Source organism: Chiloscyllium plagiosum, chromosome 14 (assembly GCF_004010195.1).
Source record: "Chiloscyllium plagiosum isolate BGI_BamShark_2017 chromosome 14, ASM401019v2, whole genome shotgun sequence".
Lineage (NCBI taxonomy): Eukaryota > Metazoa > Chordata > Chondrichthyes > Orectolobiformes > Hemiscylliidae > Chiloscyllium > Chiloscyllium plagiosum.
Window position 1 is genome coordinate 74,292,525 of NC_057723.1, and position 21,551 is coordinate 74,314,075.

Below are 21,551 nucleotides of genomic sequence, written 5' to 3' on the forward strand. Positions count from 1 at the left end.
GAAAATTCAGCTGGGGATGTAAATGGAAAATCATGGGAGTTTTTTTAAGGATGTTACTAGCAAAATAGATTAAAGGGGAGTCAATGGACATGGTATAATTGGATTTTCAGAAGGCTTTTGATAATGTTGTCCAAAGGAGACTCATTAATAAAATTAAAGGACATAAGATAGGAAGTAATGCACTGCCATAGATCAATGTTTGGTGAACAGACAGGAAGCAGAGTGGACTTAAAACAGTCAGTCATTTTCACATTGTCAGGCTGTGACTAGTTGCATGTGACAAGTATTATTATGTGCGTCCCAGCTAATCACAATATATATCAATGGTTTGCATGTGGGGAATAAATGTATGATTTGCAAATTTGCAGATGATACAAGCGAGAATGTGTGTTATGAGGAAGATGTAAAACAGCTTCAGAGAGATTTCAGCCAGGCTTAGCGAGAAGGCTGGAACTCAGAAGATGGAATATAAGAAAGAAAATTGAGAGATTATCCACTTTGGTGGGAACACTGATGCGCGGAGTATTTCTTCAGTGGTAAAGTTTGATGTACAAAGAAATCAAGGTGTCCTTATCAATAAGCCAGTGAAGAATAGCATGCAAGTGTAGCATGATACGCAGAAGGCTAATGAAGAATTATCATTTCTCACACAAGGGGTTGAGTGCAGCAGTAAGGGAGTCCTGCTTCAATTATATAGGAGCTTATTAGATGACATTTGGAGTATTGTGTGCAGTTTTGGTCTGCTTGTCTCAGGTCAGATGTTATTGCCATAGAGGGTATACAGCAAAGGTTCACCAGACTTACTCCCAGGATGGTGAGTGTCCAATGAAGAGAGAGCAGGTAAAGTAGGCCTGTATTCTTTGGAGTTACAAAGAACGACAGGTGCTCCCAACAAAACTTAAAGCGATAGTTCGGGTAGGTGCAGGCAACGTGATTCTCTTGGTTGGGGTGTGAAGAACCTGTGGGTTGGGGGGACAATTTAAAATGGGAGAGATACCATTTGGAACCTTGATGACAATGGGCCAAATGCTGGTAAATGGGACTAGATTAATTCAGGATGTCTGGTCGGCATGGACAAGTTGGACCGAACGGTCTGTTTCCGTGTTGAGTGTCTCTATGACTCTATTTTACACAGATGGTTGTGAATCTTTGAGATTCTCCATCCCAAAAAGCTGCAGAATGTGATCCTGGAATATGCTTAAAGGAGAGATCGATTACCAATATTGTAAAAGAGTTATGGGGATAGGGTGGGTGAGAGGCATCATGTGTTTGATTTTATTAAATGGCAGAGCAGATTATTGGACTGAATTACCTACTCTTGTTCATATATTCCTATGAATCACCACCCTGTTTTGACTCTACTGCCTTGCAGAACAAGCATTTAGGAAGTGAACCAATTTAGAGAACCAGTGCTTTGCTCAAATAATTTAAGAGCTATCTAAAAATTGCAATGGAACATAGAACAGGCTTAACACATGTTTGAGGACTCTGGGACTATACTCAATGGAGTTTAGAAAGATGAGGGGGAATCTAATTGAAACTTACAGACTACTGAATGGCCTAGACAGAGTAGGCTTTAGGAAGATGTTCTCATTGACAGAAGAGACTAGGACCTGAGGGCACAGCCTTAGAGTAAAGGGAAGACCCTTTAGAAAGGAGGTAAGGAGAAACCTCTTCAGCCAGAGATTGGGGAATGTATGGAATTCGTTGCAACAGAAGGCTGTGGAGGCCAGGTCATTGAGTATATTTAAGACAGAGGTAGAAAAGTTCTTGATTGCCAAGAGGTTCAAAGGTTATGTGGAGAAAGCAGGAAAATGGGGTTGAAAAACCTATCAGGAGGAAAAAGTGAGGACTACAGATGGGATCAGAGTTGAGAGTGTGGTGCTGGAAAAGCACAGCAGGTCAAGCAGCATCCGAAGAGCAAGACAGTCGACGTTTTGGGCATAAGCCCTTCATCAGGAATGAGGCTTGTGCGCCAGGGCTGAGAGATAAATGGGGGGTGGAGTTGGAGGGAGGTAGCAGGGAAAGTGATAGGTGGATGAAGGTGAGGGTAATAGTGATAGGTCAGAGGGGGAGTGATGGACGGGTCTGGAGGGCGGTGCCGAGTTGGAGGCTTGGGACTGGGATGATGTGGGGTGGAAGGGAAATGAAGAAGCTGTTGAAATCCACATTGATCCCATGTGGTTGCAGGGTCCCAAGGCGGAAGATGAGGTATTCTTACTCCAGGCATCGGGTGGTTAGAGTTTGGCAGTGGAGGAGGCCCAGGACCTGCATGTCGTTGGGGAGTGGGAGGGGGAATTGAAGTGTTTAGCCAAGGGGCAGTGGGATTGGTGGATGTGGGTGTCCCAGAGATGTTCTCTGAAATGATCCACAAGAAGGCGTCCTGTCTCCCCGATGTAGAGGAGACCACACCGGGTGCAATAGATGCAGTAGATGACATTAGTAGAGGTACAGGTAAATTTCTGATGGATGTGGAAGGATCCCTTGGGACCTTGGATGGATGTGAGGGCAGTGGTGTGGGCGCAGGTTTTGCACTTCCTGCAGTGGCAGGGAAAGGTGCCAGGAGTGGGGTGTGGGCTGGTGGGGGGGCATGGACCTGACGAGGGAGTCGCAGAGGGAATGATCTTTTCAGAACACTAGTCGGGGACAGAAATATATCTCTGGTACTGGGGTCCGTTTGGAGGTGGTGGAAGTGGTGGAGGATGATACGTTGTGTGCAGAGGTTGGTGAGGTGGAAGGTGAGGACCGGGGGGTTCTGTCCTTGTTGCGTTGGGAGGGGTGGAGTTCAAGGGCGGTGGCGCATGGAATGGAAAAGTGGAAAAGTGAAGTGGAAAAACCTAACAGCCATGATGGAATGGCAGAGCAGACTCAATGGACCGAATGGTCTAGTTTCTGCTCCTTTGTCTTCCAGTTTAACAGCACATGACAGACCCTTCAGCCCAAAATGTTGTGCTGAACAAGCTGCGAAATTAAACTCGGAGACAGTCAGGACTGCAGATGCTGGAAGTCAGAGTCAATAGATGTAAGGCTGGAAGAGCACAGCTGGCCAGACAGGGCCCTGATGAAGGGTTTCGGCGTGAAACGTTGACTCTCCTGCTCCTCGGATGCTGTCTGACCTGCTGTGTTCTTCTAGCTTCACAAGTATTGACGCCAAATTAAACTAAATTAAACTTTGTGGGCGGCACGGTGGCACAGCAGTTAACACTGCTGCCTCACAGCGCCAGAGACCCGGGTTCAATTCCCGCCTCAGGCGACAGACTGTGTGGAATTTACACGTTCTCCCCGTGTCTGCGTGGGTTTCCTCCGGGTGCTCCGGTTTCCTCCCACAGTCCAAAGATGTGCAGGTCAGGTGAATTGGCCATGCTAAATTGCCCGTAGTGTTAGGTAAGGGGTAAATGTAGGGGTATAGATGGGTTGCGCTTCGGCGGGTCGGTGTGGACTTGTTGGGCCGAAGGGCCTGTTTCCACACTGTAATGTAATCTAACCTAATCATTTCTGCCTGGTCATAGTCCATATCTCTCCATTCCTCGCATATTCATGTGTTTATCTAATGTCCAAAAGATCATCATAACTCCCCAAAAAAATAAATTTACCAGGATTTTTCTCCACATCCCTTTTAATATTTGACTCATGGAACCCTTGATGTCAATACCCCAATCCTTGATAATAGCAAACCCATCAAATATCAGAGGGACATTGGCAATCGCCATAGTCAGGAAATGAATGTTCCTCACCAGCCTTCGGATTTCCTTCTCAGATTCCCATTTGATTTTGGCAATGGCCTCCTGGTGAGACTGGTGCTCACTTCTCAGGTTTCCAGCTTTTATCTTATCGGATTGGATCATGTTGTTCAGCGATTCTTCCACCTGTTTCTTGGCGGATTTCAGTTCGTTCAGCTCCTGCAGCAGTTTCAAGCGCTCAGAGTCAAACATCTTCCGGGCTTCATCCCGGGCCTCATTAAACAATGCTGTTCTTACTTTGTCACTGCTACCATCTCGCAGTGCGTTCACAAGTGACTTTAATCGCTGAATCTCATTGTCTTTGATTTTAACAGTGCGAGCCAGTTCCTGCTCATGTTGCTTTATCAATGTCTCGCGGACAGACTGCAGCTCTTTCATTTTATCCTCATGGAGTTTGCTTTTTAGGTCCGTGACGGTTGCCGTGTGCTTGTGCTGTTCCTGCTCTCGGATACGTTTCACCTCTTGCACTTTTTCCCGTTCGAGTTTACTAACCTTGGAAACAAAGCAACACCAAAAATAATAATTAGAATCCCAATCAAGAAAACAAAAGCAGCACACTGGGGGAATAAAACTGCAGGGAAACACTGAAGGGTGAAATGTCAGTACGTGGCTCAGAGGTGTTAGGTTCCAAAAGAATAATTAGGCTCAGTTAGATACAAACTATCCAATTGCAATATGTCAAAGAATATAAAAGGTTCATAAAATCACTGGGGGCATGGATAGGATAAATAGACAAAGTCTTTTCCCTGGGGTGGGTGAGTCCAGAGCTAGAGGGCATAGGTTTTGGGTGAGAGGGGAAAAATTTAAAAGGGACCGAAGGGGCAACTTTTTCACATCGAGTGCAGCGTATGGATGGAATGACGGAGGAAGTCGTGGAGGCTGGCACAATTACAACATTGAAAAGGCATCTGGATAGGCAGATGATTAGAAAAGGTTTAGAGGGATAAGGGCCAAATGCTGGCAAATGGGACTAGAATAATTTAGGATATCTGGTCGGCATGGACAAGTTGGACTGAAGGGTCTGTTTTCATGTTGTACATCTCTATGACTAGGGCACTGATCCCCTGCCACTTGGTCAATGTTTACTGGCACGGTGATTTGCACTGCTGCCTCACAGTGCCAGGGACCCAGGTTCGACTGTCTGTGTGGAGTTTGCACATTCTCCCTGTGTCTGTGTGGGTTTCCTCTGGTTTCCTCCCAAAGTCCAAAGATGTGCAGGTTCGGGTGGATTGACCATGCTGCATTGCTCCATAGTGCCAAGGAATGGGCAGGCTAGGTGGGTTAGCCATGCAAAGTTGGTAGGGGGGGTGGATCTGGCTAAGATGCTCTTTTGAGGTTGGTGTGGACTTGACAGGCTAAATGGCCTGCTTCCACACTGTCAGGATTCTATCCATGAATCAACATCACAGAGAATAAAGGGACTGTCAGCTTGTTATCATATCGCTGTCTAAAAGAATTTGTTATGTGCAAATTGGATTCTTCATTTTCTATGATTATGCAGCAAAAATACTTTATTATTTATTAAGTGCTTTGAGACATTCACTGGTTGTGAAAGGTAATATGTAAATATCAGTTTTCCATATGAGCATCTGCATTAGAATTCTCATTTTAATTGCCCAAATAGCAAAATTGCAATCTTCTATCAGTGAGTCAGTCCAGGAGTCATGGTTCTGAGATTCAGTGAAGTTAGCAAGAAAATTGACAGGGTTTTGATTTATTTTCAATTGTAATGAAGATTTGAATTGATGAGTAATGAACTCTCATTTTTTTGTATGCAGGCAGAAAAGACAGCTATGAAGAAAGGTTAGACAAGCTCAGATTATTTTCTTTACAGTAGAGTCATGGAGTCATAGAGATGTACAGCATGGAAACAGACCCTTCAGTCTAACAGATCCATGCTAACCAGATACCATAACCTAATCTAGTCCCATTTGCCAGCAATTGGGCCATATCCGTCTAAATCCTTCCTATTCATATACCCACCCAGATGCCTTTTAAATGCACGAAAAAGTTGCCCTTAGGTCGCTTTTAAATTTTTCCCCTCTCACCCAAAACCTATGCCCTCTAGTTCTGGATTCACCCACCCCAGGGAAAAGACTTTATCTATTTATCCTATCCATGCCCCTCAATAAGGCAACCCTCAGCCTCCGACGCTCCAGGAAAGGCTGATGGGGCACTTGATTGAGGTATATAATGTTATGAGAGGCATGGATAGGGTGGATAGAAAGCAATGGTTCCCCTTAGTTAAGTGTTGAGAGTGTGTTGCAGGATCCTGAAGAAAGCTGTGGCCCAACACATTGATTTTCCTGCTCCTCGGATGCTGCCTGACCTGCTGTGCTTTTCCAGAAACACACTTAACTCTGATCTCCAGCATCTGCAGACCTCACTGTCTCCCCCTTAGTTAAGTGTTAATAATGATGAGACATAATTTTAAGGTGAAAGGCAAAAGATTTACCAGGATGTTACCAGGTTTGGAGGGCTGGGGCTGTTTTTCCCTGAGGTGTCAGAGGTTGAGGGATGACATGAGGGGCATGGATAGGGTAAATACAAAAGATATTTTCCCCGGGGTAGAGGAGTCCAGAACTAGAGGGCATAGGTTTAGGGTGAGTGGGGAAAGATATAAAAGGGACCCAAAGGGCAACTTTTTCACACAGAGAATGGTACATGTATGGAATGAGCTGCCAGAGGCTGGTACAATTACAACATTTCAAAGGCATCTGGATGGGTATATGCATGTGAAGGGTTCAAGAGGGATATGGGACAAATGCTGGCAAATGGGATTAGATTAATTTAGAATATCTGGTCGGCATGGACGAGTTGGACTGTAGGGTCTTTTTCCATGTTGTACATCTCTGAGACTCTATAAGATCAAGAGGGGATTTGAGGAAAAATATGTTCAACCAGAAGGTGATGGAAGTCTGGAGTGTGCTGCCTAGGAGGGTGGTTGAAGAGGGAAATCTCTCAACCTTTGGAGGGTAAGTGATGGAAAATGGGGCTAGTTTAGATTTAGAGTTGTATTTTGTTTGTTGTGCAGACTCTCGGCTGAAAGACCTTTTCTGTATTGTACGATTCTATGAAAGCAAAATCAAAGTAGTTCAAATGGAACTCAGCTGAGATAGTCAGTGAGTAAATTTTAAGTTTTATTCTGCTTTTTCTTTTTTTTTATTATTAACATGTGAAAATTTGAAGGGACTTAAAACAGAAACAATAGTGCGTGTAATGATTCTGAGCAGAGATTTATCGAATGGTTACAGCACAGAAACAGGCCAAATCAATTCATGTATCCGTGATGCAAAGTGCAAACATCAATGGTAACACCCTCTCCTCTTAACCCTGCAAATTTGAGATACCTTTATCAAATCGCCTCTCAGCCTTCTCTTCTCTCAAGCAATGAGTCTCAGTTCCTCATCCCCATGAGCTGTTCTTGAGAAACTTTTCTGTACAATAATGCTTTCCCATCTTCTCTAAAACATGGTGCCAAGAGCTGAACACAATCACATAATCCCTACAGTGTGGGAGCAGGCCATTTAGCCCATCGAGTTCACATCCCACCCAGACCCCAACCCACCACCATATCCCTGTATTTCCCATGGCCAATCCACCTAGCCTACACAATCCTAGACAATATGGGGCAATTTATCATGGCCAATCCACCCTAACCTGCACACCTTTAGACTGTGGGAGGAAACCCACAAAGACACAGGGAGAACTTGCAAACTCCACACAGACATCTGCCTGAGGGTGGAATCGACTCCAGGTCCATGGTGCTGTGAGGCAGCAGTGTTAACCACTGAGCCAGTCCAATCATTGAGGCTAAATTTATATTTTTGTACAGCTTTATCATAGCTTCCTTTATTTTGATGATATTCCCCTTTTTAAAATGCTCAAAGCATCTGATTTTCTTTCATAAATCACTTCATTAACCTGCCCTGTCACCTTCAATGATTTGCTCACATACAATCCCAGAACCTGCAGTGCTTTTAGAATTGCACCCTTTGCTTTACAGTATCTCCATAATCTTTCTCACAAATGAATCACTTCGCACTTCTCTGCATTAAATTGCATCTTGCTAGTTGTCTGCCCATTCCACCAACCTGTCTACATCCTTTTGAAGTTTAGCATACTCCATCACACAGTTCACAACATTTTCATGATTTAAGTCACCAACATTGAACCTGTGCTCTTTGCACAAAAGGTCTAGATTATAAATTAAGTACTCAGAAAAACAAGAGACCTTGCATGGATCCCCAGAGAACGCGATGAGAAATCTTCCTGTAAAAATCTGTTGATTATCTTGCTGAGATCAGCAAACTCACCTTTGGCCAAAACCTACCTGCTTGTTATGGACCAGAACAGACCCTCTCAAAATATATTAAGAAGGTAGCCTAGAGTCTAATTTGTCTTAGTTTAAAAGTAAATGTCAGGTGCTGTGTTCCAGATGCAGTTTGATTGGTCAAATTACTTGACGTTAAGGAAAACACAACTTATTCAAATACTATCGATGAAATACAACAAAAGGGAGAACAACTTGGAGTAACTTAACTCTACTGGTAAATTTAACAGAATAATTAATACATAGAACATAGAAAAATACAGCGCAGTACAGGCCCTTTGGCCCACCTAACCTACACTAGCCCACTATCCTCCATATGCCTATCCAATGCCCATTTAAATGCCCATAAAGAGGGAGAGTCCACCACTGCTACTGGCAGGGCATTTCATGAACTCACGACTCGCTGAGTAAAGAATCTACCCCTAACATCTGTCCTATACCTGCCACCCCTTAATTTAAAGCTATGCCCCCTCGTAATAGCGGACTTCATATGTGGAAATTATTACTAATTAACCGTTCCAATATAGTAACATCCCATAAACACACCTATCGCAAAAAGGCAAATGCAGGAAACAGATTTGTCTCACATGCAGTTCTCCAAACCAGGAGGAAAGGACATCAAAAGACAACTTGGAGAGAGAGGGTGTAGCAGCCGGGAGATATTCACTACCTTCCAAAACTGCTGAGATCCCAGCAACAACTGCTGAAAGCTAAAGCAAAGTCCTGGATCTGTGAGAGCTCGACCACACCCAGAAAGGCTGAGTCTATTGTTTCAACTTTTTTAAAAAATCCCAAGGCCTCACAAGTTGTTTATTTCTCACAGACTAGGTTGTAAGTTTGCTCGCTGAGCTGATGGGCTTGTTTTCAGATGTTTCATCACCATGCTAGGTAACATTATCAGTGAGCCTCCAGTGAAGCGATGGTGTTCTGTCCCGCTTGCTATTTATCTGTCTCGGTTTGCTGTGGCGGGTGGTTTCATTCTTGGTTCTATTTCTGAGAGGTTGGTAAATGGGGCCCAAATCTTTACGTTTGTTAATGGAGTTCCGGTTTGAATGCCAGGCCTCTAGGAATTCCTGTGGGTGTCTTTGTTTAGCCTGTCCCAGGATGGATGCATTGTCCCAGTCAAACTGGTGTCTTTCTTTGTCTGTGTGTACGGATACTAGTGATAGTTGGTCATGTCTTTTGATGGCTAGTTGGTGCTCATGTGTCCTGATAGCTAGTTTCTTGTCGGTTTGTCCAATGTAATGTATGTTACAGTCCTTGCAGGGCATTTTGTATTAGATGCTCGTTCTGCTAGCTGTGAGTATGGGGTCCATTAATGCTCCAGTCCTTGTTTTAGTGTGATAGTTCGTGGGCTAACACTAACCTAATTTCATAGACGGCTTGCTATCTGTCCCCCAATCTCTCTCTAAAAGAAACCAGGACAAAAAATACCTCTGAAAGCCCCAGTATTGTCACACCACTGAATCATCAGTGAGAATGTGAGAAAATAAATTTCCTATCTACATATTTGAGAAGACGTTTTCTATTGTAATAGAAAATTGCAACTCCATAGAGAAAAGATTCACTCTGATGACACGCTGTCAGCTCTTGGCAATTGTCTTGACAAAGTTATCTATTCTTTCAGTTAGGCTTTCAACATTAACATTATGTTCAATATTATCAAAGCAACTTGATTTAGGAACACTGTGACCTGTAGATTAAGTGTCTATTTATGTAGCATTCTGGTCACTAAATTTACCCAGCCCAGAAACGCAAATTGGAGAAATTTTCTGGAATTGGAAATATGACCTTGTCTATGCTCTCTCTCAAATTGATGCTATTCATAGGGTTTCTAAAATTACTTACTTATTGATGATTTTGTTTTATTTCTTTGCCGAATGTAGCATCACCGGCAGAGCTGCCATTTATTGCCCATCCCTAATTGCCCTGGGGAAGTTGATGCTGCGCTGCCATCTTGAACCGCTGCAGTCCCTGGAGTGTAGGTAGACTCCCAAGGCAGTGAGGAAGAGAGCTCCAGGATTTTGACACAGTAGAAGGAGGAGGAAAAGCAACAAATCTCCAAGTCCAGATGGTGTGTGACTTGGATGGGAACTTGCAGGTGGTGGTTCCCATGTATCTGTTGCCTTTGCCAGTGTAGGTGGCAAAGGTTGCAGGTGACATTGAAGGAACCTTAGTGAATTGCTGCAGTGCATCTTGTAGATGGTACTCATCGATGTCACTGTGCATTAGTAGTGAAGGGAGTGAGTGTTGAAGGTGGTGAAAAACTGCCAAAAAACTGGGCTGCTTTGTCAAGAGTTGGTGGTGAACTTCAATTTGTTGGAGCTGCACTCATCCAGGCAAGTGAAAGGTATTCCATCACACACCTGATGGGTGTCTTGTAAATGTTTTCAAGCTTTGGAGAAGTCAGGCAATGAGTTAGTTGATGCAGGATTTCTATCCTCTGACCTGCTGTTGTAGTCACAGTATTTACATGGTTGGTCCAGTTAGGTTTCTGGCCAATGGTAATCCCCAGGATGTTGATAATTGGAGAATTCAGTGATGGTAACACCACTGAATACCAAGGCACAATGATTAGATTCTCACTTGTTGGAGATGGTCATTGCCTTGCACTTGTGTAAGTCTGAACTTTGGGACTGTCCACTGCTTGCTGCAATTAAATGCAGTCTGTTTCAGTATCAAAGGTGTCACAAATGGTGCTGAACATTGTACAATCAGTAAACTTCTCAATTTTGATCTTATGAAGAAAAGGAGGTCATCAATGAAGCAGCTGAAGATGGTTCGGCCTAGAATACTCCCCTGAGCAACAGAGAGATCCTGGAACCAAGATGACTGACCTCTAAAAACCACTGTAATTTTCTTTGGTACTATCTATGACTACAAAAAATAGACAGCTGCTCCCCCAATTTCCCACTGATATTAGTATAATGTGGGCTCCTTGATGCCCACATTCAGTCTAACACTGCCTTGATATCAAAGGCAGTCACACTCTGACTGTACCTCTAGTGATCAGCTCTGTTGCCCTTATTTGAATCAAGACTGCAGCAAGATTAGGAGCTGGTTGGTCCTGGCAGAGGTCAAATGGAGCACCAGCAACCTAACGGGGCCAGTGAACTGTAACCCTATGTTGTAGATATGCCGGTCACTGCTCCCGACATTCTGTCCTGACTGCTTCATTGAACCAGGATTGGTACCTCAACTTAACGATGATGCTAATTGTTGGGCCAAAATGGCCTGTCTCCACACTATCGGGATTCTATGATTCTAAAGTGAAGGATGTACTAGACATGAGGTTATGGGTTCAGGCTCAATCTAGTTGTGTTGCTTCAGGCACCCATGGTCAGTTCCTCATGGATGCCCAGCTTTGAAATAGAAGGTTTGTTTGCAATCAATCCAATTTAGCATGGAGGTAATACCACTGGGAGAGGGGGATGTTTCCCCAAATTCAATTCTGAAGGGATTGTTCCATGACCATTTCTGCCAATTAAGTCATGGGCTGATACATCAATGACAAGCAGATTTTTAAGGATGAGGTCAAGTAGATTTTTCTTACTCGATAAAAGGCTGTTGATCATTTTGTTGGGTAAACAGATTAGAAGCCTCTATTAAAGTGAGTAGAGTGGTTACAACAATTGCAATCTTGGTCTGGAATCCTCCAATGTTGTTTTAAATACCTACTGATCTGTTCTGAGTAAATGTTTATTTGATAATAATTTGAGAAAGCCTTCCCAAATTATTCTTCGTTGTCTTTGGCTACACTTAACCAAACAAGAGAGACATCACTCACCTTACATTTCTCCTGGTGAAATTCTATTTGTATATCAGTCAGTTTAGTCCTAAGATCTTCATTAGCAGCTTGTAAGGCAGCTATAAGGGCTTCAGGCTTATCAGCCTTCCCACGCCCTTTCTTGGACATCTTCAGTTCTTCCCTTCAATTCTTTTCAAATCAAGAATAAATTGCCATTTTCTTTTTAATGCGAATCCACTAGCGCATTCTGTATCACATCCCTCAGCTCCCTCCTGCCACCAGTTCTGCTGTGTAAGGCCTGTAACAAAGATACCAGAGGAAACAACTCAGTTATGATACAACAGAAGGTTCATTGCTTATTCACATGCAATGACAAAATTGATATTACCATGATGATGGCAACTTTTATCTGCTCTCAATCAGTTGCTTAGATGTGGGGGGGGGGATAAAGAATACATAAACTTCTAGCAGCATCTATTAAAACGATTTGGATATTCACACACAGATACACTTCCAACATTACTTTCACAATCCAAAACAGAAATCGCTGAAAAAGCTGGAGAGAAATCAGACCCTTCTGTGTTGTAAAGTGCTTTGTGTCATCCAGTGGTTGTGAAACGCACCTTAAATCCAAGCCTTTATTTCTGTGCACTGACCTTAACAACATAAACTGAAGAAACAAGAAATTAGCCAGACCGAGCAATCTTGAGCATGATCCAGTGACCTCTCGTATACATGTGTGATATATGTGTGATAACACTCTTATTGTCAAACAGCCTGATCTTCAGAAACAAAGACAAAAATTGCTGGAAAAGCTGGCAACACCTGTGGAGAGAAATCAGCAATCACCCCAACACCCAACAAATGGAGCTGCATCAGAACATTATTTAAACGAGCCAACACACACTGCAGCACAGAGGAACTAAGCAGAGCAGAGGAAAATTACCGAGACCATGTATTCAAAAAGAATGGGTACCCAATGAACACAGTCTGCTGATTTCTCAGCACCAAACAAGCAGACAAAACATGTCCAGAAACCCTAGCCACTCTCCCCTACATCAAAGACATCTTGGAAATGACTGCCAGACTCCTCAGACCCCTTGGCATCATAGTAGCCCACAAACCCACCAACACACGAAAACAGCAGCTAATGAACTTGAAAGACCCTATACAGACAACAAGCAAAACTAAGGTCATTTACAAAATACCATGCAAGGACTGTAACAAACACTACATTAGAAAAAAGGCAGAAAACTAGCCACCAGGATACATGAACACCAACTAGCCACAAAACGAAATGACCCTCTCTCACTAGTATCCTCACATACAGGTAAGGAAGGACACCAATTTGACTGGGATAACACATCCATCCTAGGACAAGCCAAACAAAGACATGCACGAGAATTCCTAGAAGCATGGCATTCCAACAGGAACTCCGTCAACAAACACATCGAGTTAGACCCCATCTACCACCCCCTGTAAAAAGAACAGGAAGTGACCTCACCACAGGAAATGGCATCACCAACCCAAAGAAACCTAAATAGAAAGCAGGAATTAAGAGCAGCATTTCTCCTGAGGCCCACTGAAGATGTTACCTAGTAGGGTGGTGAAACATCGGGCAATGGACCTTCCAGCTCAGCGAGCAAACCTACATCCAGAACCTCAACCTGAACTACAAAATCTTCTCAAAACTCACTAAGAGAAATCAGAGTTAATTCAGTTCTGATGAAGGGTCATCCGACCCAGAACATTAATTCTGCTTTCTCTGCACAGATGGCATCAGACCTGCTGAGCTTTTCCGGCAGTTTTTGTTTTTGATTTATAGCATCCGCAGTCCTTTCAGTTTTTACTTAGCCCGATCTTCAGGGTTGGAGCACTGCCAGAAACACTTTCATGTGAACATTTCATGCACATGCATCAAATTCTTGTCCGCGATATTAGGATTTTTATTACCTGAATGAAATTAATTAACATCTCTGGTTAAGACAATCAAGGGCGATTCGGTATTGACAACCTAAGCCTTCGTGCAATTGATATTGCTGACCGTGTGGTCAGATGTGAAGAATGACCCCTGGATGATAAACTGTACAACTCACGAATCCCAAAGGAAAACAAAAACACCAGCATGAGCCAGCACCTGGAGAAAGGGAGAAAAGAGGATCATAAAATTAGGGTGGCATGGAGGCTCAGTGGTTAGTGCTGCTGCCTCACAGTATCAGGGACCCAGGTTCGATTCCAGCCTGGGGTGATATTCTGTGTGGAGTCTGCACATTCTCCCCGTGTCTGTGAGGGTTTGCTATGGGTGCTCTGGTTTCCTCCCACAATCCAAAGATATGCAGGTTAGGGTGAATTGGCCAATAGTGTTCAGGGGTGTGTAGGTTAGGTGCATTAGTCAGGGGTAAATGTAGAGTAATAGCGTAGGGGAATGGGTCTTGGTGGATTACTCTTCAAAGGGTCAGTGTGGACTTGTTGGACTGAAGGGCCTGTTTCCATGCTGTAGGGAATCCATGAAAATGGCTTTTGAACTCAGTCAGATTTTGAACCCAGCCAGTTACCACCCCAGTTACCTACTCGCGACCATCAGCCAAGTGATGGAAGATGGAGATGAACGATACATCAGAGAATCCCTACAGCGTAGAAAGAGGAAATTCAGCCCATCTAGTCTGCAGTGACCACCCCCTAAACAGCATCCTACCCTATCCCCGTAATGCCACATTTACCACGGCTAATCTACCCAGCCTGCACGTTCCTGGATACTTCAGGTAATTTAGCATGGCCAATCCACCCTAACCTTTACACCTTTGGACTATGGGAGGAAACTGGAGCACCCAGTGGAAATCCACAAAGACACAGGGAGAACGCGCAAATGGCACACATTCACCCAAAGCTGGAATTGAACTCGGGTCCCTGGCACTGAGAAGCAGCAACACTAACCAACTTGCTGCTCTGTCTAGCAATCCAGTTATCTCAATTGGGTAAGTGGATGAGGGACGCAGAAGACTTACATCCCCAACTGCAACCCATCAGTCATCTACTGTAGCTCTAAATCACGGGACTAGGTTTATTTTAATACTTGGAGAGGACAACAGCAGAATTCAACAGAGAATGCCACAAACCCAGAGTGGGAGAATCCTGCAATGAAAGGAGGTAACACCAGCCTTGTTCTGGTCTTCAATCTATGATTCCCCTGGCCTCAAGTGACTGCAGTCCTGATTTCCCCAGTCCTTCCTTTCAAACGCTGAAATTTGTTCCCACCGAATGAGCTGCAGTGTCAACTCAACTGGCACTTGGCTGAAGTCCGTGAAGGGAGATCAAATCCAAACTCAGTGATTCAACTTGAACGAGCCTTACAGTGCTGTAGTCCAAGTAGTGGGGCTTAATACCTGTCCCATATACCCAGACCATTAACTGAAAGGCTAGCATTGGCACATCATTGGCCAACATCTTTCTGAAAAGATTACCATGTGTTCACAGCAAGGAATGTTTCTTATGAATGCAGAAGTCAGCCTCAATTTGAAAGACATGCCCAGTGCTGCAATTCTAGAGTTTGTCTAGAAATTGTTGGTGATTTTCACCATCTGAAGTCGGTTTGCACTGAGATCCCTATGTTACTTTTTAGAAACTTGGTGCATTTAGACATTGTGCAATGAAATACATGGGAAATCAAGGTTAAGGTTTGGAACTAGGAATCAAGTACTCTTATAAAAATATGACAATATAAAAACAGAAACAATTTTAGCTGTTCAGTATCATTTCTATATGCAGTAAAGTCTTCAAAGAGTTTCAAAAATGTGAAGCATTTTTTTTCTTAATTTTCATTTCTGTCTCTTCTTTCTCAATTGTAAACAAGTCTTTTAATCCTTGATTTCCTTTCCTGTACTTGAATTGACCTTATTCACCCAATTTCTTCTGTATTTGTGCATTTTTTCCCAAACTTTTAATTTCATTCATTAAAGCTAATGACCAAGGTCCCAGATGCCTCACTGCCCTCGCCATGTTGTTCTGAGGCTCTGTCAAGTTTCACAAATCCACTAATAAACAAAAACGATTCTGAAATGAAGTGAACACATGGTCAAAAGAGACTGAAACCTGACAACCAGATCTATATCTCCTGTTTGATTTCCCCCTTTATGGAAAATTCACACATTGGAGATGAAGAAACATCTCCTGTGATTAACTACCAGGAAAACAAAGAATTCAAACAATATGTAAACCACCTGGATTGCAGGGAGCTGTTTCTTATAGAGTGGGGAAATGGACCTGTAACTGGCAGGGAGATGTCACTCTCTCTCTTTCTCAGGCTCTTCAGGATGAAGCACCCAGTAATAACACAAACTGAGGAGAAACACTCAAACATCAAGACATCCCAAACAAAAGCTTTATAAGGCTCTGATCAAACCTCATTTGGAGTATTGTGAGCAATTTTGGGCCCCATACCTGAGGAAAGGTGTATTGACCCTGGAGCGAGTCCAGAGGAGGTTCACGAGAATGATGCCAGGAATGAAAGGTTTAACGTACGAGGAACATTGAGGACTCTGGGTCTGTACTCAATGGAGTTTAGAAGGATAAGGGGAGGATCTGATTGAAACTTTCAGAATACTGAACAGCCTGGAACAGGATGGATATTGGGAAAACGTTTCCATTGGCAGGAGAGATGAGGGCCAGAGGGCATAGCCATAGAGTAAAGGGAAGACCTTTCAGAACAGAGATAAGGAGAAACTTCTTCAGCCAGGGAGTGATGAATCTATGGAATTCATTCCCTCAGAAGGCTGTAGAGGCCAGGTCATTGAGTATGTTTAAAACAGAGACAGATAAGTTCTTGATTGCCAAGGGGATCAAAGGTTACAGGGAGAAAGCAGGAAAATGGGGTTGAAAAAACTATCAGCCATGATCGAATGGCAGAGCAGTCTCCATGGGCTGAACAGCCTAATTTCTGCTCCTATGTCTCATGGTCTAAATGCAGTCTTGGGCTAAAATCTTACACCTGAAGATACACTGAGGTCTTAAGATTATATATTCTTCAATGTACAGTTCTGTGCTAGACATTCTCCCATTTTTACACTTTGTATCTGTTTATGTATGGACACTTGATGTTGGGTCTTCAATATTTTTCTCAGGATTGCAATTCAATAAAATTACTCTTCCTTTCAATCAAGAAACCCTTGTGACTGGCTCATTTTCCAGTTTCTGTCAAATTAGTTAATTACATCTTCAGTGAGGTGAGGTACAGCCATGTGTTGAAAAGAATCTTGGGCCTGATTTTCATGGAATGGTAAGCCCACTCCAGCCCTACTCTTTAAATGAAAGCAGGGAGCTCTGACTTTCTGAGGGGAGGTGCCTCTCAGGGTGCCCTCAGAAATGTGGAGCTGCACTTTCATTCTGACAGCTCTTTTGTAGCACAGAAAAATCAAAGGAAGGGGAAACCATGTCCCCTTTTCAGAGCAGCAAGTGACTACAACCTGGAAGTTTAATGATAGCCACTTTGACAGCTGCTGTTAAACCAGAAGCAATGGAAATATGTTATGACGTTAGGATCCAGGAGGGCAAGGTGTCAGATGGGTAAGGGGTGTAGAGTGGCAGAGTGCCAACTACTTAGGATGTTACCAGTGTATCTGGTGTCAACTGGGGAGTGGGTAGGGTGAAAGGACCAAGATGCCAAATGAGTAAGGGGTAGAGTGTCAGCTGGGGCGGATGCCAAATGAACACAGTTACAGTTGCATTGAGTGCAAGGGTAGGATGTGCCAGGTCAGTAGGGCACTAGATGACTACAAGGTCGTATGCCAGGTGACAAGGAAAATGGGGCAGCTGTAGGGCAGGTCGGGGATGATGAAATACATCTGGGAAAATGATGTTGGGGGCTTGGTGGGGTGGGGTTAGGGTGGATGGGTCAGGTCTGCAACTGGTTGTGGGTGGGGGAGCGCAGTGAGACGGGGGAGAAACATTTGAGGACTCTGGGTGGGCGGGTCTGATTTGGCTGGGAGTTCGCTAGGGTATCGGTATAAATTCGACAGGGGGTCAGGTTGGGTATTAAGAACAAGGAGAAATTGGGCAGCAGTGAATTCAGCTGGCTCTCAGACCCCTGAACCGAGGCTAGGCTGGTGATACAAAATATACGCACTGCCTCCACTACGACCTTGAAGCAGGATGGGAACACCAAATAGATGTAAAACAGGGTGAAAATGTTTCTAAATTGGCAGTCACAATCCATTTGAATGGTTCATTCCAGAAATGCAATTGCCATGCTGGTTCAGCAGTGATCGTACCACCTTGTAGTTCCAGTCAACTGTGTTTGCTGCTCACAATGTGGTCTCCACACTGGATAGAGCAACTGCAGAGTGGGTGAGAGAGTGGAGCCACCTCAATTCAGTCTGAAATCATGACCATCGGCTTCCAATCGCCTGTCATTGTGGAAGTATTAACTGGGGGAAAACCGGCAAATGTGAAAAATAGCAGCAAGAGTTTCTGTAAATACGTTAAAATTAAGTGAGGGACCACTGGAGGATGAAACTGGGGAAATTCATAACAAGGAAATGGCAGGTAATTTAAACCGACATTTTGAATTATTCTTCATAATGGAGGAAACTACCGACATCTTTATAAATGACAGATGGGCAAAGTGCTAATGGGAGGAAAGAACTCGAATCAGTTTCATTGACAGGAGCACAGTGTCTAATAAATTGATGAGACGGAGGGCAGACAAGTCGCCAAGATCTGATGGCCTGTATCCAAGGGTTTTAAAGGATGTAGTTTTAAGGATAGTTGGAGCATTGGGTAGAACATTCCAGAACACTCTGAGAGGATTCCTATGGATTGGAAACCTTGTCACCAGTTCAAGAAAGGAGAGCAACAGAAAGTAGGAATCTACAGGCCAGTTAACCTAACATGTGTCATTGGGAAAAATGCTAGTGTTCATCCTTAAGGAAGAAACAGTAGGTCAATGAGAAAAGATTAACACAAAGTCAACATGCAAAAGGAGAATCATGCTTTATGAATTTGCTATAGTTCTTTGAGAATATAACAAGCAGAATTCATTAAGGGAAACTGGCTTTGGATTTCCAGAAGGTATGCACAAAAGTGCCACTAAAACGTTATTCCACAAGATGGGGACTTAGGTATGAGGATAATGTGTTAACGTGGATTGAAAATTGAAGAACACACAGAGATAGTCACTTTTGGGGCTTTATAAAATCCCCTCACCCCTTAGTACACAAACACAGTATCCTTGCTGTACAGCCATGAAATGCGATAACTTAGCGGCAACATAATACAGGTTGACCCAATGAGAAGATATTCCATAAAAACATAACTCAGTAGAGTAACAAAATTGCCCAATGTGTGGACAGTATTAACACAAAATGGCTGAACTGAAGAGGTTACAAGAATAGGAGGGGAATAGGATTTGGTTTTTTTTTTCGTCTTTAGACCCCAGTATTGTCCAGCATCTCTATATTAGGTCACCATTGTTCTGTTATAGAAAATTGTTAGGGGACTTTACAGGATTGATGCAAAGAGATTGTTTCCCCTTGTTGGAGTGTCCAGGCCTAGATGGCATAATGTCAGATTAAGGAAGGGATGAGGTGGAATTTCTTCTCACAGAGAGTAATGAATCTGTGGAATTCTTTTCCAGTCAGTGAGGCTGGATCATTAGATATATTCAAGGCTAAAGTAGAAAGAATTTTAATCAATAGAGAGGCAAGGTTTATGGGGAAAAGGCAGGAAATTGGAGTTGAGGGTTAATCAGATCAGCCATGGTCTCATTGAATGATGGAGCATTGGATTCACAGGCTAAATGGCCTACTTCTGTTCCAATGTCTTGTGGTCCTACGTTGTTTGAAAAACAATTGATTATTTGTCTAGTAGCATTTCTAAATCAACAATATTGGGATTTGCATCTGCTCATCATACCTTCATCCATCCATATCCATTCCGTTAGTTAATGAAGCTGCCATCATCTGTGAAATGGATGACAAAAACATTCAAGTTAATTTTGAATTACAAGTGAACAATTCACTCTGTTCATCTATTTTGAGAATGGCAATTCTAATGAATGTTACAAAAAAAAACATTGTTCCAATGATGAGAACAAACATGTTCTCATTTTATATTTTCCTTCACCATTTGCCTCGCACAGTAAGTAACAGTTCCCACAAGGACACAGTTCTGATGTTGTGATACCTCACTTGGGTCAGCATTCCTCAGATAGGATTAATCAGTGGAAGTAGGTTGTTTGCTTCCTGAGAATGTCAGAGTAATTATGTGGAAATGTACTGATCACACTCACTTGGAGTTCTCTCCCAGTTCAGCTTACTACCCTGTGACAATAATATACATTTCACACGCCACAAAAAAGAATAAGAAAATTCCAAACCCGAAAAGACAACAGCATGGTAGCTCAGCAGTTAGCACCATTGCCTCACAGCACCAGGGACCTGGGTTCGATTCTAGCCTCGGGTGACTGTCCACGTGGAATTTGCACGTTCTCCACGTGTCCACATGGATTTCCTTCAGGTGCTCCGGTTTCCTCCCGCTGTCACAAAGATGTACAGGTTAGGGTGGATTGCCCATGCTGATTAGCCCATAGTGTCCAGGGATATGTAGGCTAGCTGGATTAGCCATGGGAAATGCAGGGTTACAGAGTATGGGACCGGGATGCTCTTTGGAGGGCTGTTGTGTGCTGAATGGCCTGTTTCCGCACTGTAGGGATTCTAAAATGATGAACATGGAAAGAACTGAAGTGTAAAGGGCATATTTTGAAAGTGGTAGATTTCATTAAGGTCTAAAACATTGTAGTGGTACATGATGTAATGCCTGAACATGATTTTTTAAAACTAAAATAATCATGGAATGTGAGTGATGGCCCTTTCCCACTTGCCCTATGACCACGGTGGAGCAGATTGGCACTGAGGATGTTCATTCTGGGAGCTGATTGGCTCAATAGTCTAGTCAGATTCTTCCAGGAGACCACGTTAAAACTACTTTATTGGAGAACATCTGAGGAAAGATCGGGGCAAGCTCCAGCTTGACTTTGTTTTATCTCTCTTTCCCAGGTACTAAGAGCCCAAACTGCACCACTGGCATCTCACCAGAGACTGACCAACTTGTCATTGTGCAAGAATTCTTGTCTGTAGATTCAATGTGACACAATGCGTTCACCTCTGAAGGTTTCAAAAGAGAAATTTCATCATGTGAAGCATCAAACTTATTCTAACTTTCAAGTACAATTGATTTTTACGTCGACTTTGCTAAGGTATGTCTTTCGATGGCATTAATCCCACGTGCGAATGAAAGGTGTTTTATGCCAGATTTGGAAATGGCAAGAGTTAAAAGTAGTCCCACTGACCCATCCATTGATTCCCCCGCTCTTTCCCACCACTGGACTATTTTAGAGATGGATGGATCAGTGGTGCTGGAAGAGCACAGCAATTCAGGCAGCATCCGAGGACAGGCAAAATCGACGTTTCGGGCAAAAGCCCTTCATCAGGAATAAAGGCAGAGAGCCTGAAGCGTGGAGAGATAAGCGAGGGGGGGGGGGGGGGGGGGAGAGAGTAGCATAGAGTACAATAGGTCAGTGGGGAAGGAGATGAACGTGATAGGTCAGGGAGGAGAGGGTGGAGTGGATAGGTGGAAAAGGAGCTGGGCAGGTCGGACAAGTCCGGACAGGTCAGGGGACCGAGTTTCTGGAGGTTAGAAGCTAGGATGAGGTGGGGGAACGGGAAATGAGGAAACTGTT

General features: G+C 43.5%; 1 protein-coding gene across 2 annotated transcripts in view; it reads right to left on the bottom strand.

Annotated features, from left to right (window-relative positions):
* jakmip2 (janus kinase and microtubule interacting protein 2) overlaps positions 1-21,551 on the bottom strand; it is a 278,068-nt gene that overhangs the window by 123,602 nt on the left and 132,915 nt on the right. For both annotated transcript variants that reach the window (XM_043704011.1, XM_043704012.1), the window contains exons 3-6: positions 19,727-19,773; positions 13,775-13,958; positions 11,861-12,119; positions 3,735-4,232 (exon numbers count right to left, since the gene is read on the bottom strand). In XM_043704011.1, the coding sequence (XP_043559946.1) occupies positions 3,735-4,232; positions 11,861-11,989 (627 nt within the window). In that variant the 5' untranslated portion in view covers positions 11,990-12,119; positions 13,775-13,958; positions 19,727-19,773. The remainder of the gene's footprint in view (positions 1-3,734; positions 4,233-11,860; positions 12,120-13,774; positions 13,959-19,726; positions 19,774-21,551) is intronic.